The 27,224-nt window shown below is 37.8% G+C and overlaps 1 protein-coding gene across 2 annotated transcripts in view; it reads left to right on the top strand.

Moving 5' to 3' along the window:
* Window positions 1-24,134, top strand: part of TMPRSS15 (transmembrane serine protease 15) — a 137,876-nt gene extending 113,742 nt beyond the window's left edge. For both annotated transcript variants that reach the window (XM_070455233.1, XM_070455231.1), the window contains 4 exons: window positions 12,865-13,046; window positions 14,719-14,814; window positions 19,304-19,443; window positions 23,979-24,134. In XM_070455233.1, the coding sequence (XP_070311334.1) occupies window positions 12,865-13,046; window positions 14,719-14,814; window positions 19,304-19,443; window positions 23,979-24,134 (574 nt within the window). The remainder of the gene's footprint in view (window positions 1-12,864; window positions 13,047-14,718; window positions 14,815-19,303; window positions 19,444-23,978) is intronic.
* Window positions 24,135-27,224: the final 3,090 nt, after the last annotated feature.

Below are 27,224 nucleotides of genomic sequence, written 5' to 3'. Positions count from 1 at the left end.
ATCTTCCCAACCCAGGGACCGAACCTGGGTCTCCTGCTTTGCAGGCAGATTGTTTACCACCAAGCCACCAGGGAAGCCTGTTTTGATGCCAACTGTAACTAAAACTTAGAACTAAGATCAACCATGTCTAATGCTCTTCTTGTATGATTTGACAAAGTACATGCAGAATTCTAGGATCTGTCTTCTCCCTTTAGAGCAGCCATCCTTACAGCAGTAGAAATGAGAAATGTAGTGGAGAAATGGGAAATGAGAGTGGATGAAATGAGAGAAGTGAGAAATGAGAGTGGATGGAGGAGGTAGAAAATAAACATCAATATTCCTGGGTCCAAAAACATGTTAATTTCTTCAGCCGCCTGAAAGATGGCACCTCTTTAGGTAATTATACTCCAATATTTCTGAATTAGGTCAGAAAAAGATAGCTTCCTCATAGATTCATGAGCCCTGACAAGGGTGATTTCCCACCCCTGATTGGGTAGAAGAGGCCTCCAGGAAATGACCTTAGCTATGAGGGTTAGAAGGAGCCTCAAACATCCAGAATCTCTGAGTGAAAAAGTGCCGTGTGTGTGCAGAATGGAAGAGGCAACTGTCGTTAAGCAGGTTAAAAGACTAACTTTGTACAAACACAGACACAGAAAGTTCTTGGATGAATGGGGGTAAACTGTCCGCCACAAAGGCAGTCGGAATTGTTTGGGAGACAGGCCAGGGAGAATGAGTATGAATGAATTGAGCCTGTGCTGAAATACCATCATACCAGAAAGAGAGTGAGCTCACAATGAGAATGCTGGGAGCCTAGAAGTGAGGACCCCGATCTGTAGTTTGGCCGTTTACCTGGGCTTCACGAGGACTCTCCAGGGTACAGTCTCTCTGCTTCTAAAGTTCTCAGAGTCTGTGCATGGCACTCTGTATCTGGGTCATAATACTATAGCCTCTTCCATATCTAAACTGCACCTTCTTGACTTTGCTGCTTCTTGATAATTCTATTTTAATCTTTTTTTTTCTCCCATATCATAAAAAAACATCTGTAGCAGTCAATTTTCCCACTCCCTTCTAAACATGACTTCAGCCTTTACCTATACATACTCTATGTGTTGGGCATGTCACCAATGGGCAACCTCTATCCTAAGTATGTTACAGGTAAAAGGTACCTTTAGCTAGAAATTCAATGTTTTCTGCTGCACCATAGGTAGGTCTTAGTAAGAGATCAACCTCCTGTATTAACATCAGGTTTGGTATATTCATCCATTTGATGTTTTTACAGAACATATGCTTTCTAAATGTCAACCAGGCTTGCAGTGACATTAATGACATCTTTCAATTATCTACTTTACAGATGCACTTATTATGAGTTAGGGATACCAATAGCATCTTTTCAAACCACAAATACATAAAGGAAATGGAAACACACTTTCATCTAATATAAACACGTGTTCAGTCATACAGGACATAAAATGACTTTCCACACAGTTTTAAATCTGAACAAAGGCAAGCAAGTGTAAGCTGTAATAAAATTGTGACGGTTCAGACTTTTCCTCGGCAACCTTGCATTGCACGCACTCTCCTTAGCCCCTCAGTGGTATTATATCTCATTCTTTTTCAGTTGCCAGGAGTTTTCTTGCTTTCTTATTTATGTCTCTAACCAAGAAAATTTCTGATATTATTTCAGAGAGTTCTATCCAAAAAAAATATTCTTACAAATATGCTAATACTGCCTCTGATTTTTAAAATTCTACTTATACAGTGAAAAAGCTTAATTTCCTAATAAAAAGGAGAACCCAAATCAAGAAACTTACTGAAACCATACCATACAAATAACCTGTGTGTGTGTGCACGTTGTCACTTCAGTCATATCTGACTGTAGCCCGCCAGCCTCCTGGACTTCTCTGTCCATGGGATTCTCCAGGCAAGAATACTGAAGTGGGTCTCAGTGCCCTTCTCCAGAGGATCTTTCAGACCCAGGGACTGAACCCACATTTCTTATGTATCCTGCGTTGGCAGGTGGGTTCTTTACCACTAGAGCCACCTTGGAAGCTAGTGAACTGACCTGACCTGACCTGACGTCGATGTAAATCTGCTCCAGAAGTTTCCACCTGTGGATAGGTAAACGGTTTAATTGGACAGTTCTCTGTCTGCATTTGTATGTTTACGCCCCCTTTCCCATCCCTCAGCTTCAGTATTTCTGGATGTCACTAAACTTCTCTGTGCTTCTTCCATTTCTTCTTTACTGTTGTCTTTTTCTTTTTTTTCCCAAACTTATAAGAGATATTTGGAAAGTATGGGTCAATTTTGCTGTGATTTAAAGACAAGGAAGGTTGACTTCAAATCAAAGAATAGAATTTTGATCCTACTTATGGTACTGACTAAAGGGTAAGCTCCATTGTGGCTCAGATGGTAAAGAGTCTGCCTGCAATGCAGGAGACCCAGGTTCAATCCTGGGCTGGGAAGATCCCCTGGAGAAGGAAATGGCAATCCATGGATGTAGGAGCCTGGCAGGTACAGTTCATGGGGTCGCCAAGAGTCAGACTCAACTGAGTGACTTCACTTTCCCTTTCACTTTTTCATGGTACTTTTGTTGTGTGACTTCGAATCTGTGGGTTTCAGGATCTCATCTGTAGAGTGTCCACAGAATATCTAATTCCTAGGGTGATTGCCAGGGCAAAATTAAGATACTCCAATGTTTTTGCAATGCTTTTGTGAATTAGAGAAATGTGCAATAAAATGTTTATTGTTCCTGCTCAGGAATTGTCCGTGAAAGAAAACTGTAAGTCTTACCCATGAGATATTCAGCACATTTATTTTCTAAATTTTTTTTATTGATATAATTTCAGAGATGGCCCAAAATTGCAAATAATAGTACAGAGAACTCCTATGTACCTTCACTGACATTTACCATTTGTTTACATTTTACGCAATGAGAACTTTCTCATCATTCTTTCATTCCCTCCAATTTGGAGAAATATTTGTTTTCTGAATCACTTGACAGTGCTTCTTTACACTGTGTTCTTTATTATTTTTTTTAAACTAAGAACAAGAATATTTTCCTACATAATCACAGAAAATCATGGAAATTAACATACATGGAATACAATTATCTAACTAATTATCTAATACTGTATATATTCACTTTAGTAAATTGTCCCAAATATCTTTTTTAAAACATTTGTAGCTTATAGGTTTTCCCCCAAGAACCAATTAAGGATAATGCACTCAATTTGGTTGCCATGTCTCTTTCACCTTTAATCTAAAATAGCCTTTCTGTTAGCCTTACTATCTCTGTCTTTCTCAGCCTTTTTTTCTTGTCTTTGATATCTTTTTAACATAAGCAAGTTATTTTATAGAAAGTCCTTATATTTGGGGAAACCCTTCAAGGTTGCTCCCTTGTTAGTCTTGATATATCCCCCCATTGTTTGAGAATTTCCTTACTTTCTGGCAAAATAAGATTTTCCAGGTTCATCTTGTAGTTTCCCTGCCCTTGCCCTCAAATTAAGCTTTCTATAAGAAATCCCAAATCCATTCAGCAATTTTAGTTCCTTCTACATTTAAAAAAATAATATCATCCACAGCCTTACAGCTGCTGGTATGCCCTGATTCTAGACCCTCTCGGTGGGCATAGCTCTATACTCTCATAGCTCTATAAATATGAACTCAAAATGGAACAATTCAATTAAAACAAAATAGAATACATTTTAGTCTTTTCTCCTTCCATATTTGTAACTCATCTCCAATAATGAGAAAGCTTATGCTGTCCACAAAATATCTATGGATTTGCTCAAGCTTAGAATAGAAAAGTAGTTTGAGAACTGTGAACAATAGCACTATCTAAAGCAACCAGAGTTTAACATGGCTTTCATTTTTTTCCCACTGACATATAGCAAAATGTGTGATCTTAAGGGTCCAATCTGATGAGTTTTGAAAATGCATATGCCTGTGTGAACCACACTCTCATCAAGACATAAAACATTTCCACCACCTGGAAATTCCTCCCTTACCCCTTCCCAGTCATCACCATCCTTGAAGTAGACCCCAGAAGGGACCAGTGGTCAGTCGGGGTAGGTCACTCATTTATAAATTTACAGTATGGATCACATCTATCACATGAATAGACATCTATCCATGATGAAATTCCTGGAGGAGGAAAAGCAACCCATTCCAACATTTTTGCTGGGAAAATCCCATGAACAGAGGAGCCTGGTGGGCTACAGTCAGTGGGATTGCAAAGAGTCAGACACGATTGAGTGACTGAGCACAATGATGAAATTATCATTGACAAGCCTCTTGTCAGTCTTCCATTCTTTAATTTGCTCTTCAGAGAAGATCAAATGCACCGTATGGATTACCTCATTTCTTATTAAAACAATTTCTTGAAACAGGTGTTAACATTTCTGAAGTAGATGATTTCATAACCAGGTGCTTTGGGGTATGACAAGAAATACGCACTACTTACAGTGCTAATAAAACTCTGAAAACCAACTTTTTAAATAGTATTAACTACAGTGACCGATAGTCGTTCAGTTGTGTCCAACTCTTTGTGACCCCATGGACTGGAACCTGCCAGGCTCCTCTGTCCATGGAAATCTCCTGGCAAGAATACTAGAGTGGGTTGCCATTTCCCTCTTCAGAGGAACTTCCAGACCCAGGGATTGAACTCAGGTCTCCTGGATTGCAGGCAGATTCTTTACCATCTGAGCCATCAACATTAATTAATTAATTGCTACTGCAATTACAGTTTAAAATTTGGATTCTTTTTAATGCCTCAAACATATCAGATAGATCTAGGATACAGAATCTACCCAAATATAATATTTTAAAAATTATTTTATTTCTACTTAAACCTACTCTAAAAAAAATATTGTGGGTTTAGTTTCTCTATCTACCTATTCTTATGGTTTTAGGAGATCAGCTAATAATAAATTATCTCCTTCAGGTTGCAGAAATCCTGTAACACTTTTTCAAGATTTTAGTAATTTTTACAGATCAAAAAAAGGAAGAGTATTTTCCTAGGTTAGTAGAGATTTCAAGATTAGTGACTTATTGGGTCTTGAGTATGGCATGGGTCTTGATTCCTTTTCTAAGAGATACCAGTTTCCTGTCTGGTGTCATCTACTTAAAATTAAAGTCACATTTGGCCCATATTATATAACTCATTTCCTTGATATTATTCTATCAGCACTACTTTTAATAACATACTTTTATTAACAGGTAACTTATTACTATTAGTCCACTTAGAAGTTTTATTTCCTAAATATTTCAGCATCTGATCTCTGGAGCTACTTCTACTTTGAGAACTAATTCCTCATCTTGGATGGCGTTACTGTGTGTGCTCTTTTCCCGTATTTATTTTGTGTAATCACGTGTGCTGATATGACTTGATCTGCAACTCCTCTGTCTACCTGGCTGATATGTGTAACACTGGTTGTGCTCAATCTTTCTGACTCCTGGATTGCATCTTGTTTTTCATATATTCCTTCAGTCAGTGAGCACTTCCCTTTTTTTTTTTTTGTTCTGCTTTTGTCTTCACTGAGTCTTCATCGAGGTGTGTGAGTTCTCTATTGTGGCCCACAGGCTTAGTTTTGGGCTCCTAGTTCCCTGACCAAGAGTGTGACTTGCATCCCCTGCATTGGAAGGAAGATTCTTGACCACTGGGCCACTAGGGAAGTCCCAGTGAACACTTGCCTGTGCCAAGCACTGTTCTAAGTTTTAGGGATAATAATGCTCTTCAGACCAACAAAGTTTTTGCCTGAATGATGCTTATATTACAGGTTAGCGCAGAAAACAGAAACACTGAGAAGCCCTGCTCACTGTTAATTAGGAAGTGATTGACAGTGGGGACAACATATGAGATATAAGCAAGACCAGATCCTAGGCCCTGGTGAGGACTCAGTTGGCCATGATAAGTGGGATGTGAGACGGTTTGGAAGGTGAAAGAGTGACCTTGGCTAGTCAGGTATCTGTGTAGAGATTCTACTGCTGAGGGGAGCAAGGGTAAATTTTGGGGAACCAGTCAGAAAGAAACAATTCAGTTCAGTCACTCAGTCATGTCCAACTCTTTGTGACCCCATGAATTGCAGCATGCCAGGCCTCCCTGTCCATCACCCACGAACAATGGTGGCTCTAAGATTATGTTAGAGGAAGCTGGACAAATGTCTGGATCTTATTAATAGGTTCAGATGCTGAGAGTCATCTAAAGTTGCTAGTGATCTCAGAGCATGAAGAGGAACTAAAGAACTTCTTGATAAGGGTGAAAGAGGAGAGTGAAAAAGCTGGCTTGAAACTCAACATTAAAAAAAACTAAGATCATGGCATCCAGTCCCATCACTTCATGGTAAATAAAAAGGAAAAAACTAGAAGCAGTGACAGATTTTATTTTCTTGGGCTTCAAAATCACTGCAGACAGTGACTGCAGCCACAAAATTAAAAGATGCTTGCTCCTTGAATAGAAAGCTACGAGAAACCTAGACAGCATTTTAAAATACAGAGACATCACTCTTGAGAGTCCCTCAGACCGCAAAGAGATCAAATCATCAGTCTTAAAGGAAGTCAACTGTGAATATTCATTGGAAGGACTGATGCTGAAACTGAAGCTCCAATAGTTTGGCCATCTGATGGGAAGAGTTGACTCATTAGAAAAGACCATGATGCTGGGAAAAGTGAAGTCTCTCAGTCGTGTCTGACTCTTTACAACCCCATGGACTGTAGCCTACCAGGTTCCTCCATCCATGGGATTTTCCAGGCAAGAATACTGGAGTGGGTTGCCATTTCCTTCTCCAGGAGATCTTGCTGACCCAGGGATTGAAGCTGGGTCTCCCGCATTCAAGCAGACGCTTTACCGTCAGAGCCACCAGCAGATGCTGGGAAAGAATGAAGGCAAAAGGAGATGTGGGCGGCAGAGGATGAGATGGTTTGGATAGCATCACCAACTTAATGAATATGAATTTGAGCAGACTCTGGAAGTAGTGAAGGTCAGGGGAACCTAGCGTGCTACAGTTAAAGGGGTTGAAAAGCAAGTTGGACATGAGTTAGTGACCGAACTACAACAACAGATAGATAAGGAGAAGAATAAAGAGTTTGTCTTTAAGCAATAAGATGAGTGTTGATATCATTTATTGAGATGATGAAAATGAGAAGAAACAGGATTGGAAAGGGAATAAAAGTTCTGATGTTTTGTGTATTAAATTTAAAACTCTCTTCCAGAATCCAGGCTTCCCAGGTGGCGGTAGTGGTAAAGAACCTGCCTGCCAATGCAAGAGACTCAAGAGACATGGGTATTTCTGGTATTTAAAGTCATGGCAAAAATAAATCAATAAAGTCATGGCATTGGATTAGATCATCATTGAAACTAATGTTAATGAAGAAAAGAAGGCAGAAAGCAAATCCTCGAGTATTCTAACATCTAAATTTTTGAGAAGAAAAGAGCTGGGAAAGAGAAACTGAGGAAGAGTAGAGAGTGAAATGAGAGGAAAATCACAAATCCGTGGGTAGTCCTGGGAATCAAGTGAAGAAAGGCACTCAAAGATGATTTCTTAAGTTTCCAGATATAATCCTTGCTGTCGTTCAGTTGCTAAGTCATGTCTGACTCTTTGCGATCCCATGGACTATAGCCTACCAGGCTCCTCTGTCCATGGGATTCTCCAGGCAAGAATACTGGAAGGGGTTGCTATTTCCTTCTCCAGGGGATCTTCCTGACCCAGGGACTGAACCCACATCTTCTGCATTGCAGGCAGATTCTTTAACACAGAGCTGCCCGGGGAAGCCCAGAAGTAATCCATCAGATCAAACAGTGCTGAGGATTGTTTGGCTTAGTCTTGGTTCCCTGTACTTATTTCTCTTTTAACACTTAAACACATAGATGCATAACTTCATTTTAAAAACATACTTATACTTAATAGATGAAATATAAACTCCCATATGTCTGAAATGCCTTCCTATTTATGAGGAAGGATAATAATGGAACACACCCTTCCTGTCAACCCTCTTTATAACACATCTGCCTTTTTACACACTTGGCTTTTTTTCTTTTGAGTTTTTTTATGGACTCATGGCCCTTTATTAATTATGTATTTTATTAACTAGAATATTGTGATTACTATATGATGCTCAAATTGTTAAAGCTGGCCAGTGTTATCCCACTTAACCTGGCTCCTTTGTTCTTTTCGAATTGCCTCTGATACTCTTGAAAACTTTCCTGCTCTCTGACAACAGTAGCACATTTCAGTGACATTCCAATTCTTTCTTGCCTTTGAAAATTGAAGTCGGCTATTCCATTAGGAATTCTTTTCCATTCACGGAGAATGATAATAGAGACTAAAAGTTCTGTAAACATATGGATGGGGGGGCAGTGGGCAAATTTGCTGAGGTTGCTTTATGCCACCATTAGTAATGGGAGAATATAAAAAAATTCAGTTTATAGTATGGGTTCCCATTGATCTTTTTTTCCTCTTAGCATATTATGTTGCTCTATGATAATTATCTTACCATATTTACTTCCTACCACAATGAAAATCCCATTTACAAATGGACTTTCTTTTTTTCTTTTAAGGATTTTTACAGATCAGATGACTATTTATATTTACTTTTGACCATGCCGAGTGGCATATGGGATCTTAGTTCCCCAACCAGGGATAGAACCCATGCTCCGGGCAGTGGAAGTGCAGATCCCCAGCCACTGGACCAGGGATGTCCCCTCATCATTCTTATGTTTAGCTTAGTGAAGTTACTTACATCCCAGGACAGAGCAGCAAACAGTGGACAGTATTAGGTCATCTCACCCAGGGCAGCATCTATGGAGCACCTACTATATGCCATGAGGTGCACAGTCTTTGAAGTTGCAGAGGTCAGGAACACACACCTTTCTATTTCATTTCAACCTACGCCTTTCTTTCCCTCGCTACTGAGAAAAACACTTTACTTGAATAAAGCAGATAAACATGAAATGTAGCAGAAATTCAGCCCACTTGCCCTAACTAAAAATACCCTATTTCTGCCACCTTTAGCCTCTGCTGGATTGGGTCTGCCTATCCAGTGGGGTTATATACTATTCCCATCCCAACCTGTCTTCTGTCCTATAGCTTTTCTTTGCTGTATGAGATTACAGATGCTTTAAAACAAAAATATTTTTGAAACATAACAAGTCCCCTTTCTTCACCTCTAGTGACTTTTCTGAAGATTTTCTTCCCCCATCTCTTGGCTCTGGAGCTAGAAAGGATTCGTATTTCTCAATATACCAATAGTAATTACAAAGTATGGATTCTTGAGTCCCATGCCAACCTTCTAAATTAGAATTTCTAGAGATAGAATGTAGGAATCTGAATTTTTAGCAAATTTCTCCATTCATTCATAAGATTTAAGTACCGTTGGCTATGACTTCCGTATTCTCAAGTCTTTGTGCTCAGAGAAAAGGATGTAGTCACTTTACTGTGCTTGTGCTAGCGTGGGGCTCATGCTGGGGAAGTTAATTACATAGACACGGAAAGCTATGCAGAAAGGACATGAGAGAGAAGTGCAAATGATGCATGTTGGAGAGATATTTCTTATCCATAGCGCTGCTTACAGATGGTGGAAAAATAAAAACATAAAAGAGAGGCTCTATTCATTATAGCACAATAATAATTTCAGAAATCGTTAAGAATTATGTCAGAATAACATTGCTGTAAGCCACATCAGACCAGAAGATTAAAACATGCATGCTTAATCTTAATAGTTTGTTGTTTGTATTGCTTTTCTATTTGAAATACCAAAATAATGAGAGAAAATGGTGATTACTAAACTTTGCATTACCTACAAGTTCTCTCATATCAGTGTTATTTCAATAGCTCTCAGATAGAGTACAGTACATACAAAAGAGATAATTTGGGAATTTAGCTACTAAACTGCATTTTATCTGAGCTGCATTATTTTATCGATTTAAAGTCATAGCAAGTAAATTGAATACACCACTGAGAACTTTTATGTATTTTTTCTGAATATAAAATATGTAGAAACACTTAAGGAGACAATCATTTTTTTAAGTAAATGTACTCAATTTCAAAATGAAATCTATAAAATGGGGTCATAATTCCTTTGAGCAAATGTTAATAGTTATTATTGAAATGTTATACCATTAATATAGTGTTATTAGTATAATAATTAGTATACCAATTATACGGATTAATAAATAATAATTTATTATTATTCATAATAAAATCAATAATTTATTAAATAAATAACTTCAGTTCAGTTCAGTTCAATCACTCAGTCATGTCCAACTCTTCGCGACCCCATGAATCTCAGCACGCCAGGCCTCCCTGTCCATCACCAACTCCTGGAGTTTACTCAAACTCATGCCCATTGAGTCGGTGATGCCATCCAGCCATCTCATCCTCTGTCGTCCCCTTCTCCTCCTGCCCTCAATCCCTCCCAGCATCAGGGTCTTTTCCAATGAGTCAGCTCTTCGCATGAGGTGGCCAAAGTATTGGAGTTTCAGCTTCATCATCAGTCCTTCCAATGAACATCTAGGACTGATCTCCTTCAGGATGGACTGCTTGGACCTCCTTGCTGTCCAAGGGACTCTCAAGAGTCTCTCCAACACCATGGCAGAGGAACCAGAGTTCAAATTGCCAACATCTGCTGGATCATCGAAAAAGCAAGGGAGTTCCAGAAAAAATAAATAACTTACTTCAGTATTTATAAGTGATTTATGAGTTACTTAATTATAAATAGTAAATTTAATAATTTATTAATAATAAATGAACAAAAGTAATAATGATTTATCATTACTAAATAATACTAACTATAAGTGATTAGTATGTATAATTTAATATATAAATAATAATATAAATACTAATATAATGCATTGGTTATATAAACTATAATACAAGATATAATATATGTAAATAAATACAATTAAATACAAAGTAGGAAAATAGTGTGGCAATTTTAAGATTCATTTTTTTAAATATCAAGTAAATATATAAATTAAATGCTGAGTAAAAATACATACAACTTTTTCAGAGGTGTAATTACCCATTACTTAGGAGGCATACACAATGTAATGAATAAATCGGTAAAAACATAACAGATGGACTTGAAATAACTTCATGCCCTTTATATATTTACATATATTTGTAGGTCACTTGGATTCTAATATTTGAAGTACCATGTTAAACTAGGCATTTGTGACCACAGAGAAGTGAATGACTAGTTCTGCTATATTGCAATTATTGGACTTTTCACTTCATTGTGAATATGGCTCAGTTGGCTTAATACCAGTTTTCCAGTGCTAATTTCTTGGCATGAAGATGTTGCCGACAAACAGCACATCGAGGAATTTCTGTATGCTTTCAAATTCTAATACAATCTCCAATTTAATCTGCCTATAATACAAATGCCATCCTTTACCAGTACATTATCAGTAGTCACCATTGTGTATGAAAAATTATGAGTTCATTATGTGTGGAAACTGCTCAAGTTCACGTATTACCTTGTAAATACAGCAGGTTTTATTGCTTATGTGACCTCTGGGAATTCAGCAATCCCCTCAACAGGAGGTGCTGCTGAACCTCCTTTCACTGTTACCATAGCTACTGTGGTTGCTGGAAGAAGCCCTGGACCAAGAGGCGTCTCCACACTGGAATGTGATCTATAGCAGTGGTTCTCAAACCTTACCATCAACACAGAGATTTAATTTAAAAATGAATATTTAAAAATGCCTCTCTCCATCCCAGACTCATTAAATCAGAGATAGGGAAGGGAGATCAGTGTTATTTAAAAGTGTAATAGGTGATTCTAATGGGAAACATAAATTGAAAACCACAATCTAGTTCAATTTAGTCACTCAGTCGTGTCCAACTCTTTGTGACCCCATGGACAGCAGCATGCCAGGCTTCCCTGTCCATCATCAACCCAGAGTTTCAAACTCATGTCCATCGAGTCGATGATGCCATTCAACCATCTCATCCTCTGTCATCACTTTTCCCCCTGCCTTCGATCTTTCCCAGCATCACAGTCTTTTCCAAGGAGTTAGTTCTTTGCATCAGGTGGCCAGAGTATTAGAGCTTCAGCTTCAGCCTCCGTCTTTCCAATGAATATTCAGGGTTGATTTCCTTTAGGATTGAGGGGTTTGATCTCCTTGCAGTCCAAGGGACTCTCAAGAGTCTTCTCCAACACCGCAGTTCAAAAGCATCACTCAGATGCATTTCTTCAGCACTCTTTATGGTTCAAATCTCACATCCATACATGATTACTAGAAAAACCATACCTTTGACTACAGTGATGTTTTTCGGTAATGTCTCTGCTTTTTAATATGCTGTCTAGGTTGGTCATAGCTTTTCTTCTAAGGAGCAAGCCTCTTTTAATTTCATTACTGCAGTCACCGTCTGCAGTGATTTTGGAGCCCCCAAAAATAAAATCTCTCATTGTTTCCATTGTTTCTCCATACATTTGCTCTGAAATGATGGGACCGGATGCCATAATCTTAGCTTTTTGAATGTTGAGTTTTAAGCCAGCTTTTGTACTCTCTTATTTCACTTTCATCAAGAGACTCTTCAGTTCCTCTTCACCTTCTGCCATAAGGGTGGTGTCATCTGAATATCTGAGGTTATTGATATTTCTCCCAGCAATCTTGATTCCAGCTTGTGCTTCATCCAGCCCAGCATTTCACATGATGTACTCTGCATATAAGTTAAATAAGCAGGGTGACAATATACAGCCTTGATGTACTCCTTCCCCAATTTGGAAATTAAAGGAAATATTTTTAAAGTAGAATTCCTCAGTGAAGTGCAAGATTGCCTGAGGATAGGAACAAGTGGTTCTGAAATATCTACTGTGAATTTCTCTAGAGTGTAACTGTGGTGGATGGGAAATTTCTTATTCTTTCATTTTCATAATCTTTAGGAGAAATTTAGAGCCATCTAAGTGGAAAGCGGTGCTAGGCCTGCATATGGCATCAAATCTGACTTCTCCTCAAATAGAAACTAGGTTGATTGACCAAATTGTCATAAATCCACACTACAATAAACGGAGAAAGGACAGTGACATCGCCATGATGCATCTTGAATTGAAAGTGAATTACACAGGTAAGCGAAATCAACTTTAGTCTTCTTATTTGACCAAATTAATTCAAAGTTAGATTTGAAATATTATCAGTACCAGTGTATTAATATTCCATAAACATTAGATAATTTGTTATAGAAATCATTATAATTTACATGGAATTGGGGAATGGAGAGAAACATTAAATTACCTTCATCAAGGTGCTTAAATCCAGCTTTCTGGAAAACTGACCAGTAAAATAAAACTCTCAGAGCCCTGGTATAACAGTCAACTCCTAAAAGCAACCCAGAGAAAATAAGTCATGCTCTAGTACATGCCACCTGTCTTTCTCATGGAAAAGAAAGGTAGGTCTACCTGCTACAAAGTCTGGAATAGGATATGAGAGACGACCATGTGTTCAAAGAGCAAAGTGAGTGAGAATGACTATCCGTGTGTGTGTGTCTGTGCTGAGTTGTGTCCGACTCTTTGTGACCCCGTGGACTGTAGCCGACCAAGCTCCTGTGTCCATGGAATTTTCCAGGCAAGAGTACTGGATTATGTTGCCATTTCCTCCTCCAGGGGATTTTCCTGACTCAGGAGTCAAACCCATGTCTCTTGTGTCTCTTGCTCTGGCAGGGAGAGTTTTTACCACCCTGCCACCATTCATAAAGAGAGTCAGTAATGTTAATGAAATGGCAGATGGAGGGCTTCCTCCAAATATGCAAATGAGGTACAAGAAATCGCCTGGGAGAGCAAACCATATCCTGAAGGCCTCTGCTCAGCTCCAACCTTCACTCTGAAGATTTTCCAGTCCCCAGTCAGGAGAAAGTGTTGGCATTCCTGTGCTTCCAAGACTTTGGTGTCCATGTGTAGGAGTGTGTGTTCATTGCTTAGTTGTATGTATCTCTTTGTGACTCCATGCACTTTAGCCTGCAGGCTCCTCTGTCCAGGGGATTCTCCAGGCAAGAATACTGGAGTGGGTTGCCATTTCCTTCTCCAGGGGATCTTCCCCACTGGCCTCCTGTATTACAGTGGATTCTTTACCATCTGAGCCAGCAGGGAAGCCCCTGCATGTAGGAGAGCACTTCTCAAAGGCACATGCTTGCTGCAGTTGGTTGTATCCGCCTATCCTTTTGTTTACTTTTGTGTCTGCCCTGTGATTTACATGTCTTGGATGCTGAATTAATGTTAGGAGGCTTGCAAATTGTTGGAGAAGGACTTAAAAAGTCAGCAACCTATGCTAATGCCTCTATTAAGTACCCTGTAAAACAATTGCCTAAAACCCTTTTTAATGTGGGGATAATTGGGGGAAAGAAAAAATCCCCACAGAACATTTGCCCAAATTTCTCTTAATTAACCCTGAAAAAACAGCCTTACCAAGATTTTCACAGAACTGGCACCACATTCTATTAAGGACCATGATGAAAAGTCAAATGTATGTGACTGATTTCAGAACTAGGATGTGTACATTACAGCAGACTAATTGAGACAATGTGGAGAGTCCCAAAGGGCCACCAGTGGTACCTAATCCACTTTCAAAGAAGTGCTGCTCTGCAGTGCTTTCCCTTCAGACTGATGTCTAAAACACGTCCAGGCAGGATAAAATGAAAGCACAAGTTTTTTTTTTTTCGATGAAATGTTCAAAAAGATTGATTTTTAAAACTTTTGGAAATGCATGTGTGTTTGTTCTTGTTTTGTTTTCTTTCATATTTCCAGATTATATACAGCCTATTTGTTTACCAGAAGAAAATCAAGTTTTTTCCCCAGGAAGAATTTGTTCTATTGCTGGCTGGGGGACACTTGCATATCAAGGTAAATTGTCAGACTCAAAAGAAAATATTAAAAGCTTGCTAGTACGCTACCCTGTGACTATTTTTAAAAAGACTCATATTATAACACTTTTCTGCAATGTCTCTTAAAAGTGCCGTCAGGCTTATATTCGTATGTTCTGTATTTGTATAGTTAAAATTTTATTTCCAAATTACATGTGCCATATTATAAAACTATAATTATTATAGGAGGGAAATCCAAGCATCCCCCAAGCTCAATATCTAATGTTAATATTATTATTATAAACTATCTGATGAAAAGATATACTCACTGAAGTGCATACAGCCAAAGCATATAGACGACGTCTCATCAGAAGCCAAATTATTTTCTTTTTATGTTTTTTATTGAAGGATAACTGCTTTACAGAATTTTGTTGTTTTCTGTCAAACCTCAACATGAATCAGCCATATGTATACATATATCCCTGCCCTTTTGAACCTCCCTCTCATCTCCCTCCCCATCCCACCCCTCTAGGTTGTTACAGAGCCCCTGTCTGAGGTCCCTGAACCACACAGCAAATCCCTACTGACTATTTTACGCATGTTAATGTAAGTCTCCATGTTACTCTATCCAGACATCTCACCCTCTCCTCCCCTCTCCCCATGGCCATAAGTCTATTCTCTATGTCTGTTTCTCCATTGCTGCCCATAAATAAGTTCTTCAGTACCATTCCTCTAGACTCCATATATATGTGTTAGAATACGGTATTTATCTTTCTCTTTCTGACTCACTTCACTCTGTGTAATAGGTTCTAGGTTTATCCATCTCATCAGAATTGACTCAAATGCATTCCTTTTTATGGCTGAGTAATACTCCATTGTGTATATGTACCACAACTTCTTTATCCATTCATCTGTTGATGGACATCTAGGTTGCTCCATGTTCTAGCTATTGTAAATAGTGCTGCAGTGAACAATGGGATACATGTGTCTCTTTCAATTTTGGTTTCCTCGGGGTATATGCCTAAGAGTGGGATTGCTGGGTCATATGGTGGTTTTATTCCTAGTCTTTTAAGGAATCTCCATACCATCTTCTGTAGTGGCTGTATCAATTTATATTCCCCCCAACAGTGCCAGAGTGTTCCCTTTTCTCCACACCCTCTCCAGCTGTTTGTAGACTTTTTGATGATGGCCATTCTGACAGGTGTCAGGTGATATCCCATTGTGGTTTTGATTTGTATTTCTGTAATAATGAGCGATGTTGATTATCTTTCCATGTGTTTGTTAGCCATCTGTATGTCTTCTTTGGAATAATGTCTGGTTAGGTCTTTTTCCCACTTTTTGATTGGGTTGTTTGTTTTTCTGGCATTGAGCTGCTTGTATATTTTGGACATGAAGCCTTTTGTCAGTTGTTTCATTTGCTATTATTTTCTCCCATTCTGAGAGTTGTCTTTTGACCTTGCTTACAGTTTCCTTTGCTGTGCAAAAGCTTTTAAGTTTATTCAGGTCCCACTTGTTTACTTTTGTTTTCATTTCCATTACTCTAGGAGGGGGTCATAGAGGATCTTGCTTTGATTTATGTCATCATGTTCTGCCTATGTTTTCCTCTAAGAGTTTTATAGTTTCTGGTATTACATTTAGGTCTTTAATCCATTTTGAGTTTATCTTTGTGTATGGTGTTAGGAAGTGTTCTAATTTCATTTTTTTTACATGTAGCTGTCCAGTTTTCCCAGCACCTTTTATTGAAGATGCTGTCATTGCCCAATTGTATTCTTGCCTCCTTTGTCAAAAATAAGGTTATTTCTGGGCTTTCTATCTTGAGAAGCCAAATTATTAACTCCTACTTTTCCCAAAGCAATGAAAGTATTTGTATTAATCATATAAATTGTATGATTTATATTACATAAAATATCATATAAATGTTTACATGATAAATCATATAAATTAATCATATAAATGTAAAGATGAGAAGGAAATTCTTTTCAACATGCTGATTCCACCTGCTTACAAGAAGACTCAGATATGGCATGAATGTTACACTGAAGACTATAAATTAATAAACCATTGGCTCACTAGCATTTTTGATAGCTGCTTTCCAAACAAAGAAAACATGCCCACATTAAAAATAATCAAGCATTAAAAAAAAGAAAAGCATTCTAGTACTTCATACCCCATAAACATAACTGCAAGTTTCATTGGTTTCGAAATTCCTCACAGGAGTTAACTCCATGTAGGATCATTTGACCACTTGCTCATAGCTAAGCAAAAAGTTAAAGAACTATTGTCGGGTGGAAAAACCTGATCTCTAGAATCACAAGAGGTTAATGCCATCTTATGTAGAAATCTTAATTGCATTTAAGATGAAAAGGCACAAAATCTTGTGGAGAGGAGCAGGTCCCAAAAGCAAAAGATGCACAGTTAAAATATCCTTACTTCTCTTGGGACAGAGTATAAAATGTGAGTCAAATCATTGCATTGATGGTTCCAACAAAGGTTCTCCACTGCAATTACGTTATGTGGCTAAAATGCTTCGCTGCTGCTGCCCGGAAAGTGTATTGAAGTCAAAGGCTGTTTATTATTCTATTTCCTCCATTTGAAAAATGTCATGACTTATTAACTTTGAAATCTGAAGAGTAAAAATGATTCTTAGATATTTTTTCTATCAGACTTCAAGCTAAAAGACATTTATGACTACAATGAACTCTTCAAAAACAAATTATCTACTAACAAAATTTAAGACTTTATTGCATAAGAAATTATTTTTTTAAGAGTTGAGTAAACTTGTTCACATTTGCTTATTGTTACTAAAGATATACATTTAATTGACTTAAGAAAAGACTCTGGGAGTGGTATGGAGCCAAGAAAAAAAGTCTGCATCTGAGATCAATTTCATTTAGAAATAAACAAATCATATTTAAATACTTCCTGGGTGATGGCAATTTTAACAAATTTTATGAACTTGTTCTAGGGTTTCCAACTATTTCTAAAATCCCAGTTTTTCCCCTTTGAGTATATTACATTAATTAATTTTCTAAGAATATTATTAACATATTGCTTACAAAGAAAAGAAAGAAGTATTAGTTGATTAAATCAAGGCAACTAGTAAAATTAAAATAACTCCACCAACACTTTTGTGTGGGTTTTTTCTGTGTGAACATGTATATTTTCAATTGTCCTCTTGATAACTCATGTTGACAAGTATTAACTGTAAGACCACTGCTCAAATCTTTTTAACTTATTTTTAAAGTTTTATCATATAGCCAACCAATTTTTTTATTTCTTGACAAGCAGCAAAATTGTCTTTGATTTTTATTGTAAAACTAAGTCTACCAGGCCATACTCAATCTTCATAGAATAAATGACAGTGAGATGCTGAAAGTTCTCCTCCATCTTAGCCTCTATGATTCACTTTTTAAAGTCCATTGTCAAACTTTAAAAGTCATCCAGCCTCTGAAGTCACTGGCACCGGTTGGAATCCGTTCCCAACTTCACGTTCACTGTCATACTGATGCCTTGAAATCGACCATGGTTGGAGTGCTTATAACAGGCACATTGACAGACAGTACATATTGGGGCTTTATCTTCATTTCTTGAAAACCAGTTATTGAACATTTACAAACACATCACTGGGTTATTTATACATTGCTTTGCACCTAAATCACACACACATACACACACACACACACACACACACGTTTGTTTCTCATCTTTTGGTGTGGCGATGAAACGTAACTGGAAATGAGGTCACACACATTTTTGCGACAACACTGGCTGTCACATGTGCTGGCTGATTTTCAACTTTCTGCCTCTCTTGAGAAACCAGGTAGAATTGCTAATTATTGGAAAGTGCTTATCATGTACCTTTTCTAGGGCACTAGACACCTGCTTTTTTCACATCCCTCTTGGGACTGGTGTTTCGGTAGACAAAGATTCACGTTCTCAGTGGATGAGTCATTTTGTAAAAAGCATGGAAGTATGGAAGTATGCTCTGCTGCTCAATGCCTCCTTGCTCTCTGCCTGCACGCGGATGACAAGCTGATTGCTCTGAGACCAGGGCACCGTTCCTCTGAGCTTTGTCCCTGCTCAGTTTGCACCTGTTTGCTCACAAAGGAGCTGAATACCATCAGAAGGGAGCACCTATTCAGGTGGCAGATGAAAAGCACTTTTGGATTTCTGAGCCTTTGCTAATTTTCATGAATGAAGCTCTTTGTGTTAGTGGGCGTTTTCCCCCATAAACCATGCGGCACCACTTGAAATGACTGAAAATACCCAAAGACTGTCTAGTCCAATCGACCATCCCTGCTAACCCTTGGGAACTAAAGAAAGTGCTTTACTGTCACTCGTTTGGCAAAATCCACAGATGGGCTTTATTGTGTGCTTTAAAGTACAAGGTTTAGCATTTAGTTTCATTATATATGCACACAGTACTCAGTAATGAGAGGGAACTGTTGAAATAAATAAGACTGATGGCTTATTCACTGATGCATGTTGATCACTTCTGACTGGCTGGCTGCATTATCCATCTCCAACAGGTTCTACTGCAGACATACTGCAAGAAGCTGACGTTCCCCTTCTATCAAATGAGAAATGTCAACAACAGATGCCAGAATATAACATTACGGAAAATATGGTGTGTGCAGGCTATGAAGCAGGAGGGGTAGATTCTTGTCAGGTAAATATGTAAAACTGCTCACCCTCAATTTCCAGAAAACATTGCTACATGATGAGTTCATCATTCAATATGACCAGGGAGTACAGAATTCACCAGGATCTTAAGTATTTCTTCTTTCACAAAACTGTGACTTTTCACTTTTAACTGTGGCTTATCTGAATAGTGCTCAGGATAGACCTAAGCGTTAGAAACAAAGTTAATTTTACCAACAAGAGTTACAAATCAGGCTAGGCATAAAATAAGAATGTGTCTAACTGCCGAGTATAATAGAGTGGGCCTATAGGGGTGGGTGGGCCGGAGAGGTACACCTTAGCTCGAAGTATTTACTTTCAAATTTCCAATTATTAAAAAAAAAAAAAAAGCCCTAATACAAACAAAACAGATCTGTAGGCCAATTTGGCCCATACTTCTCCCACTCTCAACCCTTATTCAGAGTCTGGTCCAGGTATCCAGTCACCCAAAATAATTTCTGGATGAAAAGCAACCTGGAAAGCATGTAAGATATTTGAAGGATCACTAGCTTTTGACTTGTGTGTATTTCAGAGAAAACTCTTACCCACAAAATAACCCTCATGGAAAATAAAATCATCTTACCACCTAGAAACAATGTAGCCATCTATCCATTCCATGAAATCTACATACACTCAACAAATAAAAAGTCAATTCTGCTAGGTTTTAGAATTCAATTAATTTTCAGGCACAGCATGAAATAACCATGAGAGCATGGATTCTACACTCAAACTACTTATCCCACCCTTGCTTTAAAAGTGACCAGTGAGAGTGGGCAAGTCACATAGGTATGATTAAATTGAGTTTTAAAAGAGGTAACACATGTAAGGTACTAAGTAGGCACTCAAAAAGAGTAAAAAATTTTACTGTAAGACTGGAAATAAATTTTGTGGCATGTTTTCTATATTTGAAAATTAATAAAATATTAATGCATTGACGTCTACTGGATTAGATTAAATCTGATAACAGGATTGTGAGGGTTTGTCATGTCTGACTCTTTGTGACCCCATGGACTGTAGCCCGCCAGGCTCTTCTGTCCATGGAATTCTCCAGACAAGAATACTGGAGTGGGTAGACATTCCCTTCTCTAGGGGATCTTCCCAACCCGGGTATCAAACCCAATTCTCCTGCATTGCAAGAGGATTCTTTACTATCTAAGCCACCAGGGAAGCCCATGTTTTCTATATTTGAAAATTAGTAAAATATTTATATCTCCTGGATTAGATTAAACATGATAGCAAGATTGAGCCAATGAGTAATTCACAAATGTAAATGTAGCAATTTATCCAGTGCGGAAGTGGCTTCACTTTGTTAACGTGTAAATAACTCGTTATATACGTGAACATGTATTAATACACATGTCATAATAATCTGACTTGGTACAAGACTTTCTTAGACACTTAAGCTGGTAGATTTGTATGTGTTCTTTAGTTGAGTCCATGTCTCACATCATCTTAAATGTTCAACTTAGTTTTACATTTATTCTGCTTTGATGAACACTGCACATTCAAGATGAATAGGATTGCATTCTTGTTTAAAATTTATCTCTGATATCTACTTCCCTTTAAAATGAAAAGTGTGCTAAAGGTAAGATATATTGCCACTTAGAGGGAGATTTATATAATTATTGTTTAGGAGGGAAATCAGCAGTACAACTTCAATTAGAGTTAATGGGGGTTGTGTAGCAGACCCCTTCACACATGAGGTAGAAAGTATGACTGCTGATGCTATCAATGCTCGGGCTACATTAAGCCAGTAACTCATGCCAAATCTCTGAAATCTGTTTGGCTCTGGTTTCTAGAGAGTCAAGTATGTTATTCATTAGAAAGTAAGAAAGCTCCCACACAAGACAATTCTTTGTAACATAATATTGTCATGATTGAGGAATTGATAATCTGGAGATTACATGAGTTTCTTTTTTTGAGATACTATTTATTCAAGTGAATAGATTTTGTTAAAAGTGGGATCACATTCTAGTTAAAGCCACTCGATCTATACTAAGAGAGTTACATGATTTTCTTTGTTCAACTTTAATATTGTGTTAAACAGGAGGATTGATTAAACAAAGATACATTATTTTAAATTATGCCTATGTTATTATTGGTACATCACTTAAGTTCTTCGAAACAGTATATTTTTCCCCTCTAGTGGTGAAGAATTTGTCTTATTAGTCATTCACACGTTCTTGAATATCTTCCAGTTTCCCAAAGGCTTGTGCTTGCTAGACAGTTGTTTGGCTTTTACGGCACCATGATTAGTTGTCAAAAGTGCCTGTAAAACTAGGTGAATGACAGACAAAGAGCAAACCCGTTCCACCAACTATTCTGAGTCTTATTCTATAAACTGGTTTTCAAAGTGTGGCCTCCAATCCAGATTAGCGTCACCCGAACACTTGTTATACGTGCAGATTCTTAGCTCTGCCAGAGAGCCACTAAGTCAGAAACTCTAGAGGTGGAAGTCCAGCAATGCATGTGTGAGCAATCACCCCCAGGGATTCTGATGCAACGCAAGGTTTAAGAACCACTACCCAAAACAAAAATGGTCACCAACCCTCATACTCAGATTCTGAGTCATAGAAGTTAGTGATTTTTTTTTTTTCCCACAAACGTAGCATCTCAGTGGAAACACACTTTAGATTAATACTTGATGTTCTGAAAATGAAACTTAAGTCACTCAGTCGTGTCCGACTCTTTGCAACCCCATGGACTATACAGTCCATGGAATTCTCCAGGCCAGAGTACTAGAATGGGTAGCCTTTTCCTTCTCCAGGGGATCTTCTCAACTCGGAGATCAAACCCAGGTCTCCCACATTACAGGTGGATTCTTTACCAGCTGAGCCCTTCTGTTCTGAACCTTCACTCATATTTTTGAAGTAGTTACACACCTCAGAGATAATGGAAGAAGATTATACCTTCATTGAATAAATCAGAAAATAAAGGCAAAGGGAAATTACACAGTGGAACTGACAAGGTGCAGTTCGATGATGGGAAGAAATAGACCCAGACGTAGGTCTCTCAACCAGACGGACCACCCAGCTGTTTGGCCTCAAGCCTGCTGGTGGATTCTTCAAATAATTGCAAATGAGCCAGTCTCTGCTGGGTAATTTAAAATCCGTGTTCATGTAATCAGCATCTGGATTCTACTATCTATTAAAAAATTATTTTGAAAATATGAAGAAAACCAAATGAGTCCTTTTGAAAGTACCCAAAGAGTTGGAGTTTATTTTTACTAATTTCTAAGTCACATATCACTTAGAGTCAGTATTTATTCTTATCTTGAATTGACACTGTTCCATAAATATTTCTAAACCTATATTAAGGACTAGGGTTGAGGATGTAGAAGTATTAATCAAATCACAAGCTCTGCCTTCAAACAACTTGAGCGCATTTTTTACATCTAGAAAAGAAGTTAACCAGTGGTTGGCAATATGACTTATGCTCCTCTGCACCCAGGAAAGAAAAGGTGATTTTCTAAATACATTTTTTCCCCTTAAATGTAGGCTCCAAAGGTAATCAAGAATCAGGCAAAAAAATCTCTCAGGATAATTTTTTAAATAAGCTTGTATGAAATAGTCTATTGTACCAGTGATTTCAACCAGAGTATACAGGGCTTTACATTCCTTCATAGATATAAAAAAGGAAAGACTAATTAAAATAGGTTTCACCATTAATGTGGGAAAATATTTGTCAATTCTCTGTCATTAAATAATGGTACTATACATTTGCATTATATTCCTTTGCATTACACAGGAACAATCACATGTAAATAAACTATGTAACTAACTAGGAGTTGCTGTAATTAATATTTATAAAAATTATAGACATTTCAATTAAAATCTCAGATGAAAACATGTGTATCTGTCACTAGAAATTATGTGTGCCTATTTCCATTGAAATATTATTTTTTCAAATCTGATTGTGCTTGTCTAATACCAGAAAAGGTAATGCTACTCAAGAGAACTAAAATCAATTTTATGTGTCGGTTCTTAGTCATCCTAAAGCACATAATGTGGAATAACTGTCTTTCCACAAAGTCCCTCATAATACTTAGGATAAATTAATATCTCCTTTAATAAAAAGATTCACTTTTAACATATATTTTGATTGGGATGCTCTCAGAGTTGTGCCTTAGAAAGTTTCCCTGTTGTTTAGTCCCTAAGTCATGTCTAATTGTTTGAGACCCCATGGAATGTAGCCCACCAGGCTCCTCTGTCCATGGGATTTCCCAGGAAGTTTCTTGGTACCCATTAAAATGCCATAATTACAGTAAGGGAATGCTTGCTATAAAAGTGAATCATAAAAAATTACACACAAATTTTGTTTTAGTTGTCATAGTTTCTGTGTCCTTACTGACCAGCTAAAGGTTCTCATTCTTGATCTAGTGTGACAATGAGACTGTTTATAGATGACTTGCAATGAAACCATATTTTTGATCTTCAGTTTTGGATTTATTTGCTAAATGATTATATACATATTTATACCGATTGACCACACATCGATGATTTTCTTTGGCAATTTACTCTTCAGGGGGATTCAGGCGGACCACTCATGTGCCAAGAAAACAACAGATGGTTCCTGGCTGGCGTGACATCATTTGGATACCAGTGCGCACTGCCCAATCGCCCCGGGGTGTACGCCCGGGTCCCAAGGTTCACAGAGTGGATACAAAGTTTTTTACATTAGAGTGTTTCCAAGAGCAAAGACGAAAAGCAGTCAGTTTTCCCATTTCACTTTAAGAAGCATGGAAATTGAGAGTTTTTTTTTAAATCATTTATAAAAGTCTTGATTCTTACCTAAGCCACTGAAATGCTACAGGAAAAAAAAAAGCAAAAGCTAATCTTTACAATACAAAGTAACTATAAAATAATAAATTCTGATTTTATTGTAAGCAGTTATTCTTTCACAGACATCATTATTTCCTTTGTTCTTAATCATTATTTTTATCATACTCTCTTATTTAAAGAAATGTTATTTTAAAGCATGTAATATAATGTTTGAGCAAAATTAGGAAGAGAAGGGAAATAAACTTTTACACAAAGTATGGTATTATTTGAAATAGATTGCTATAAGTTATCTAATTCCAGGATAGGTCACTATTATCAGCATCTCAATCATCTTGCTGTTTTTCTATCCAAATGCATTTTCAATCCATCTTGAGCACATCCCTAATATTTTCCCCATAATAAAATATATTTATTGTAAGCTCATGTCACAAGCCTGGACTAAACTGGTTGTACAATCCTCTCAAATAAGCTAGTTAAACAGCAAACTAGCACCAATCTATATATTGCCCTTGCATCAAAATAAAAGCTGAACTGATTAACATTGTCATTCTCTCATCAGATCATTTTTACTTGGATTATTATACCATAGTCCATTTATTTCAAGCTGGCATTTTTCTGGGTTTCCAAAAAGTTATCAGTCATATCAAAGAGATACAAGTATTACAAACGTGGGTTTTCTCTGACAGATGTGTTTATTGTGGGTATTTCTAACATGGCCAAAGCTTATTTAGACACAGCTGAATTGCCCATTACAAGGCCAAAAATGTAGAATAAATGAATTTGTTCTGCAGCTTTAATCTCTTGGATCACTTCCAAAGTAGAAACTTCAATTTAGCTCACCCCAAAAAAATCTACTGATTTATTCAGAAAGAAAAAAATTATACAAATTAATACACACACACACACACACACACACACACACACACACACACACACACATTCTTACATGGGTCTACATGGTCCAAAGTAATAGAAAAGTTTCAAGCAGTTGAAAGAAGAGATCCATCAGTTCATACCAGTTTTGTGGGAGAAAGGAGGCGTGGACTAGACCTGAGTGCATAGTTGTTACTGATGGACTAAAAAGGCAGTGGGGACCACCATGTAGGTGGGAGTGACCCTGAAAGTTCAGAGAGAAGGGACAGTAGACAATCATGAACTATCCTAGCAAAAGGAGTTCTCTCTGGGCAATGGTCAGAGAAAGGGAAAACAGTGTCACAACAAGAAGATATGGCCAGATGATTGCGGACTACAAATTCATGGAATTTATTATTAGAACAAAAATTGGGAGTCCTTGAACACACTATTCTTTTTAAGACCTTTCCAATGACCTGCTCCTAATAGAAAGGATGAAGTGATTAGAAAAGATGGCACATTAAGGGTAGAGTGTGTTATTTGATTTTATTCCCCAAATATTGTTCCACAAATGTTTCACCTGCATTTCAATGTTCTGAAAATGACAACAGATATACCACAGACTCCTTTTTATTTCTCAAAGGTCAGCTTTAGAAACCCTTAGGACAGTCACTCTTTACCATCTTCTATTAAGAGAGAAGTTCCTTATCCCATCCCTAGGAACTTATGGGTTTAGTAATTGATACCAGACGAGTAATCCAGGTCTGGAACAAGATAAAAAGCAAAACCAAGTCCCTTCCCCATTGCTTTGCTTCTCCCTCCCTGCAGCTGCTCCAGCTGTGGGTGGCACAGACATTGGGGAAAGCCCAGGTCTCCCTCCATCCAGTCTGGACTGAAGGAAGTAATGCATGGTGGGAGCTTGGAGGAAAGAGGTGGGTCTCAGCAGCTGGTCTCCTATTCTGCCCAGAAAGATGGGTCTCCAAGAAAGGAAAGAGGAGTGTTAAATGTGAGCAGCTGTAAGCTTAGAAGGCAGCTGCCCATTTCCTCAGTCTCTAAGCAGCTGAAAACGGACCACTGCCCGCTAATTTCTATTTTCTCTCTTAATTTTACCAACCAACTGGAGTTGTGAATTCCCACAATGAAAGCACTTTCATTATCTAATTGAAAAGATGAGGTTTAGAACACCCTGCAACTGTAACTTCCATTCTTACCACACCTGAACAGTCATTTGTTTCCATGCATGATTGCAAACACATCTGTACTTTGTCCATGTAAGAGATTTAGACAGCACCAATGATCATTCTTCAGAAACAAGAACTTTTTATTTGGTTAAAAGGAGCACAGAGACATTTGAAGACCAGATAGTTTCATCTCTCTCTTGAGAGGAAGGAGCCACAAGCATTGAAGAAACTAGAAGATAGTACAGAGTCGCTCCAATTTATTCTCCCAGCCAAAACCTGGACAGGGAACACATGATCACTGACGCCTACAAACACATTTTTACACTATTTCAGTTTCTTTCCTCGTGGAAATGTCAACGTGCTGTGCTTAACTCCACACTCATGGTGACCACTCAACTAGTCCCAACTCTTAAACCCCCTTATACGCTGATAGAGGCTAAACAGAGCCAGGAAAGATCTTAACCAAACTCTGCAGGAGTTTGCCTCCAGAGTCAACACCAGAACCATCTTTGCTTTGCTGGCAAGAGAGGGACTGATTTCAGAACCCTCGGAGAGCTACTTGTGGTTATATAGGCAACATGTGAGGACATTATCTTGATTGTGTATGCCACCATTTTTTGTTCTAGATTGAGTATATTATTGTTTATACAGCTATTTAACAAAGTTATTACAAAATCTGTTGAACTTTAAATTCAAAATAATTGTAAGGCACATGTCTTGCACAATTGAAATTAGACAATTCTTGCCTCTAAGTAAAATATTTGAGTAGATACCACGGTTAATGAAATAACTTCTTATTTCTGAAGACATTTCCTAAACTTCCTCTGACCCAAAGCAGAGAAACTAAAAGAAGATGAGCCATTTCTAGAAAATGAAATTTTTTCTACAGTAATAGATGTATGTGGGTGTGAATTCAGTTGACAACAGCGATACATTTCTTTAATCAAAACAGCATG

Source organism: Odocoileus virginianus, chromosome 25 (genome assembly GCF_023699985.2).
Source record: "Odocoileus virginianus isolate 20LAN1187 ecotype Illinois chromosome 25, Ovbor_1.2, whole genome shotgun sequence".
Taxonomy (NCBI): Eukaryota; Metazoa; Chordata; class Mammalia; order Artiodactyla; family Cervidae; genus Odocoileus; species Odocoileus virginianus.
The sequence above is the reverse complement of the archived record's forward strand: the minus strand, read 5'-3'. Positions and strand labels throughout refer to the sequence as shown.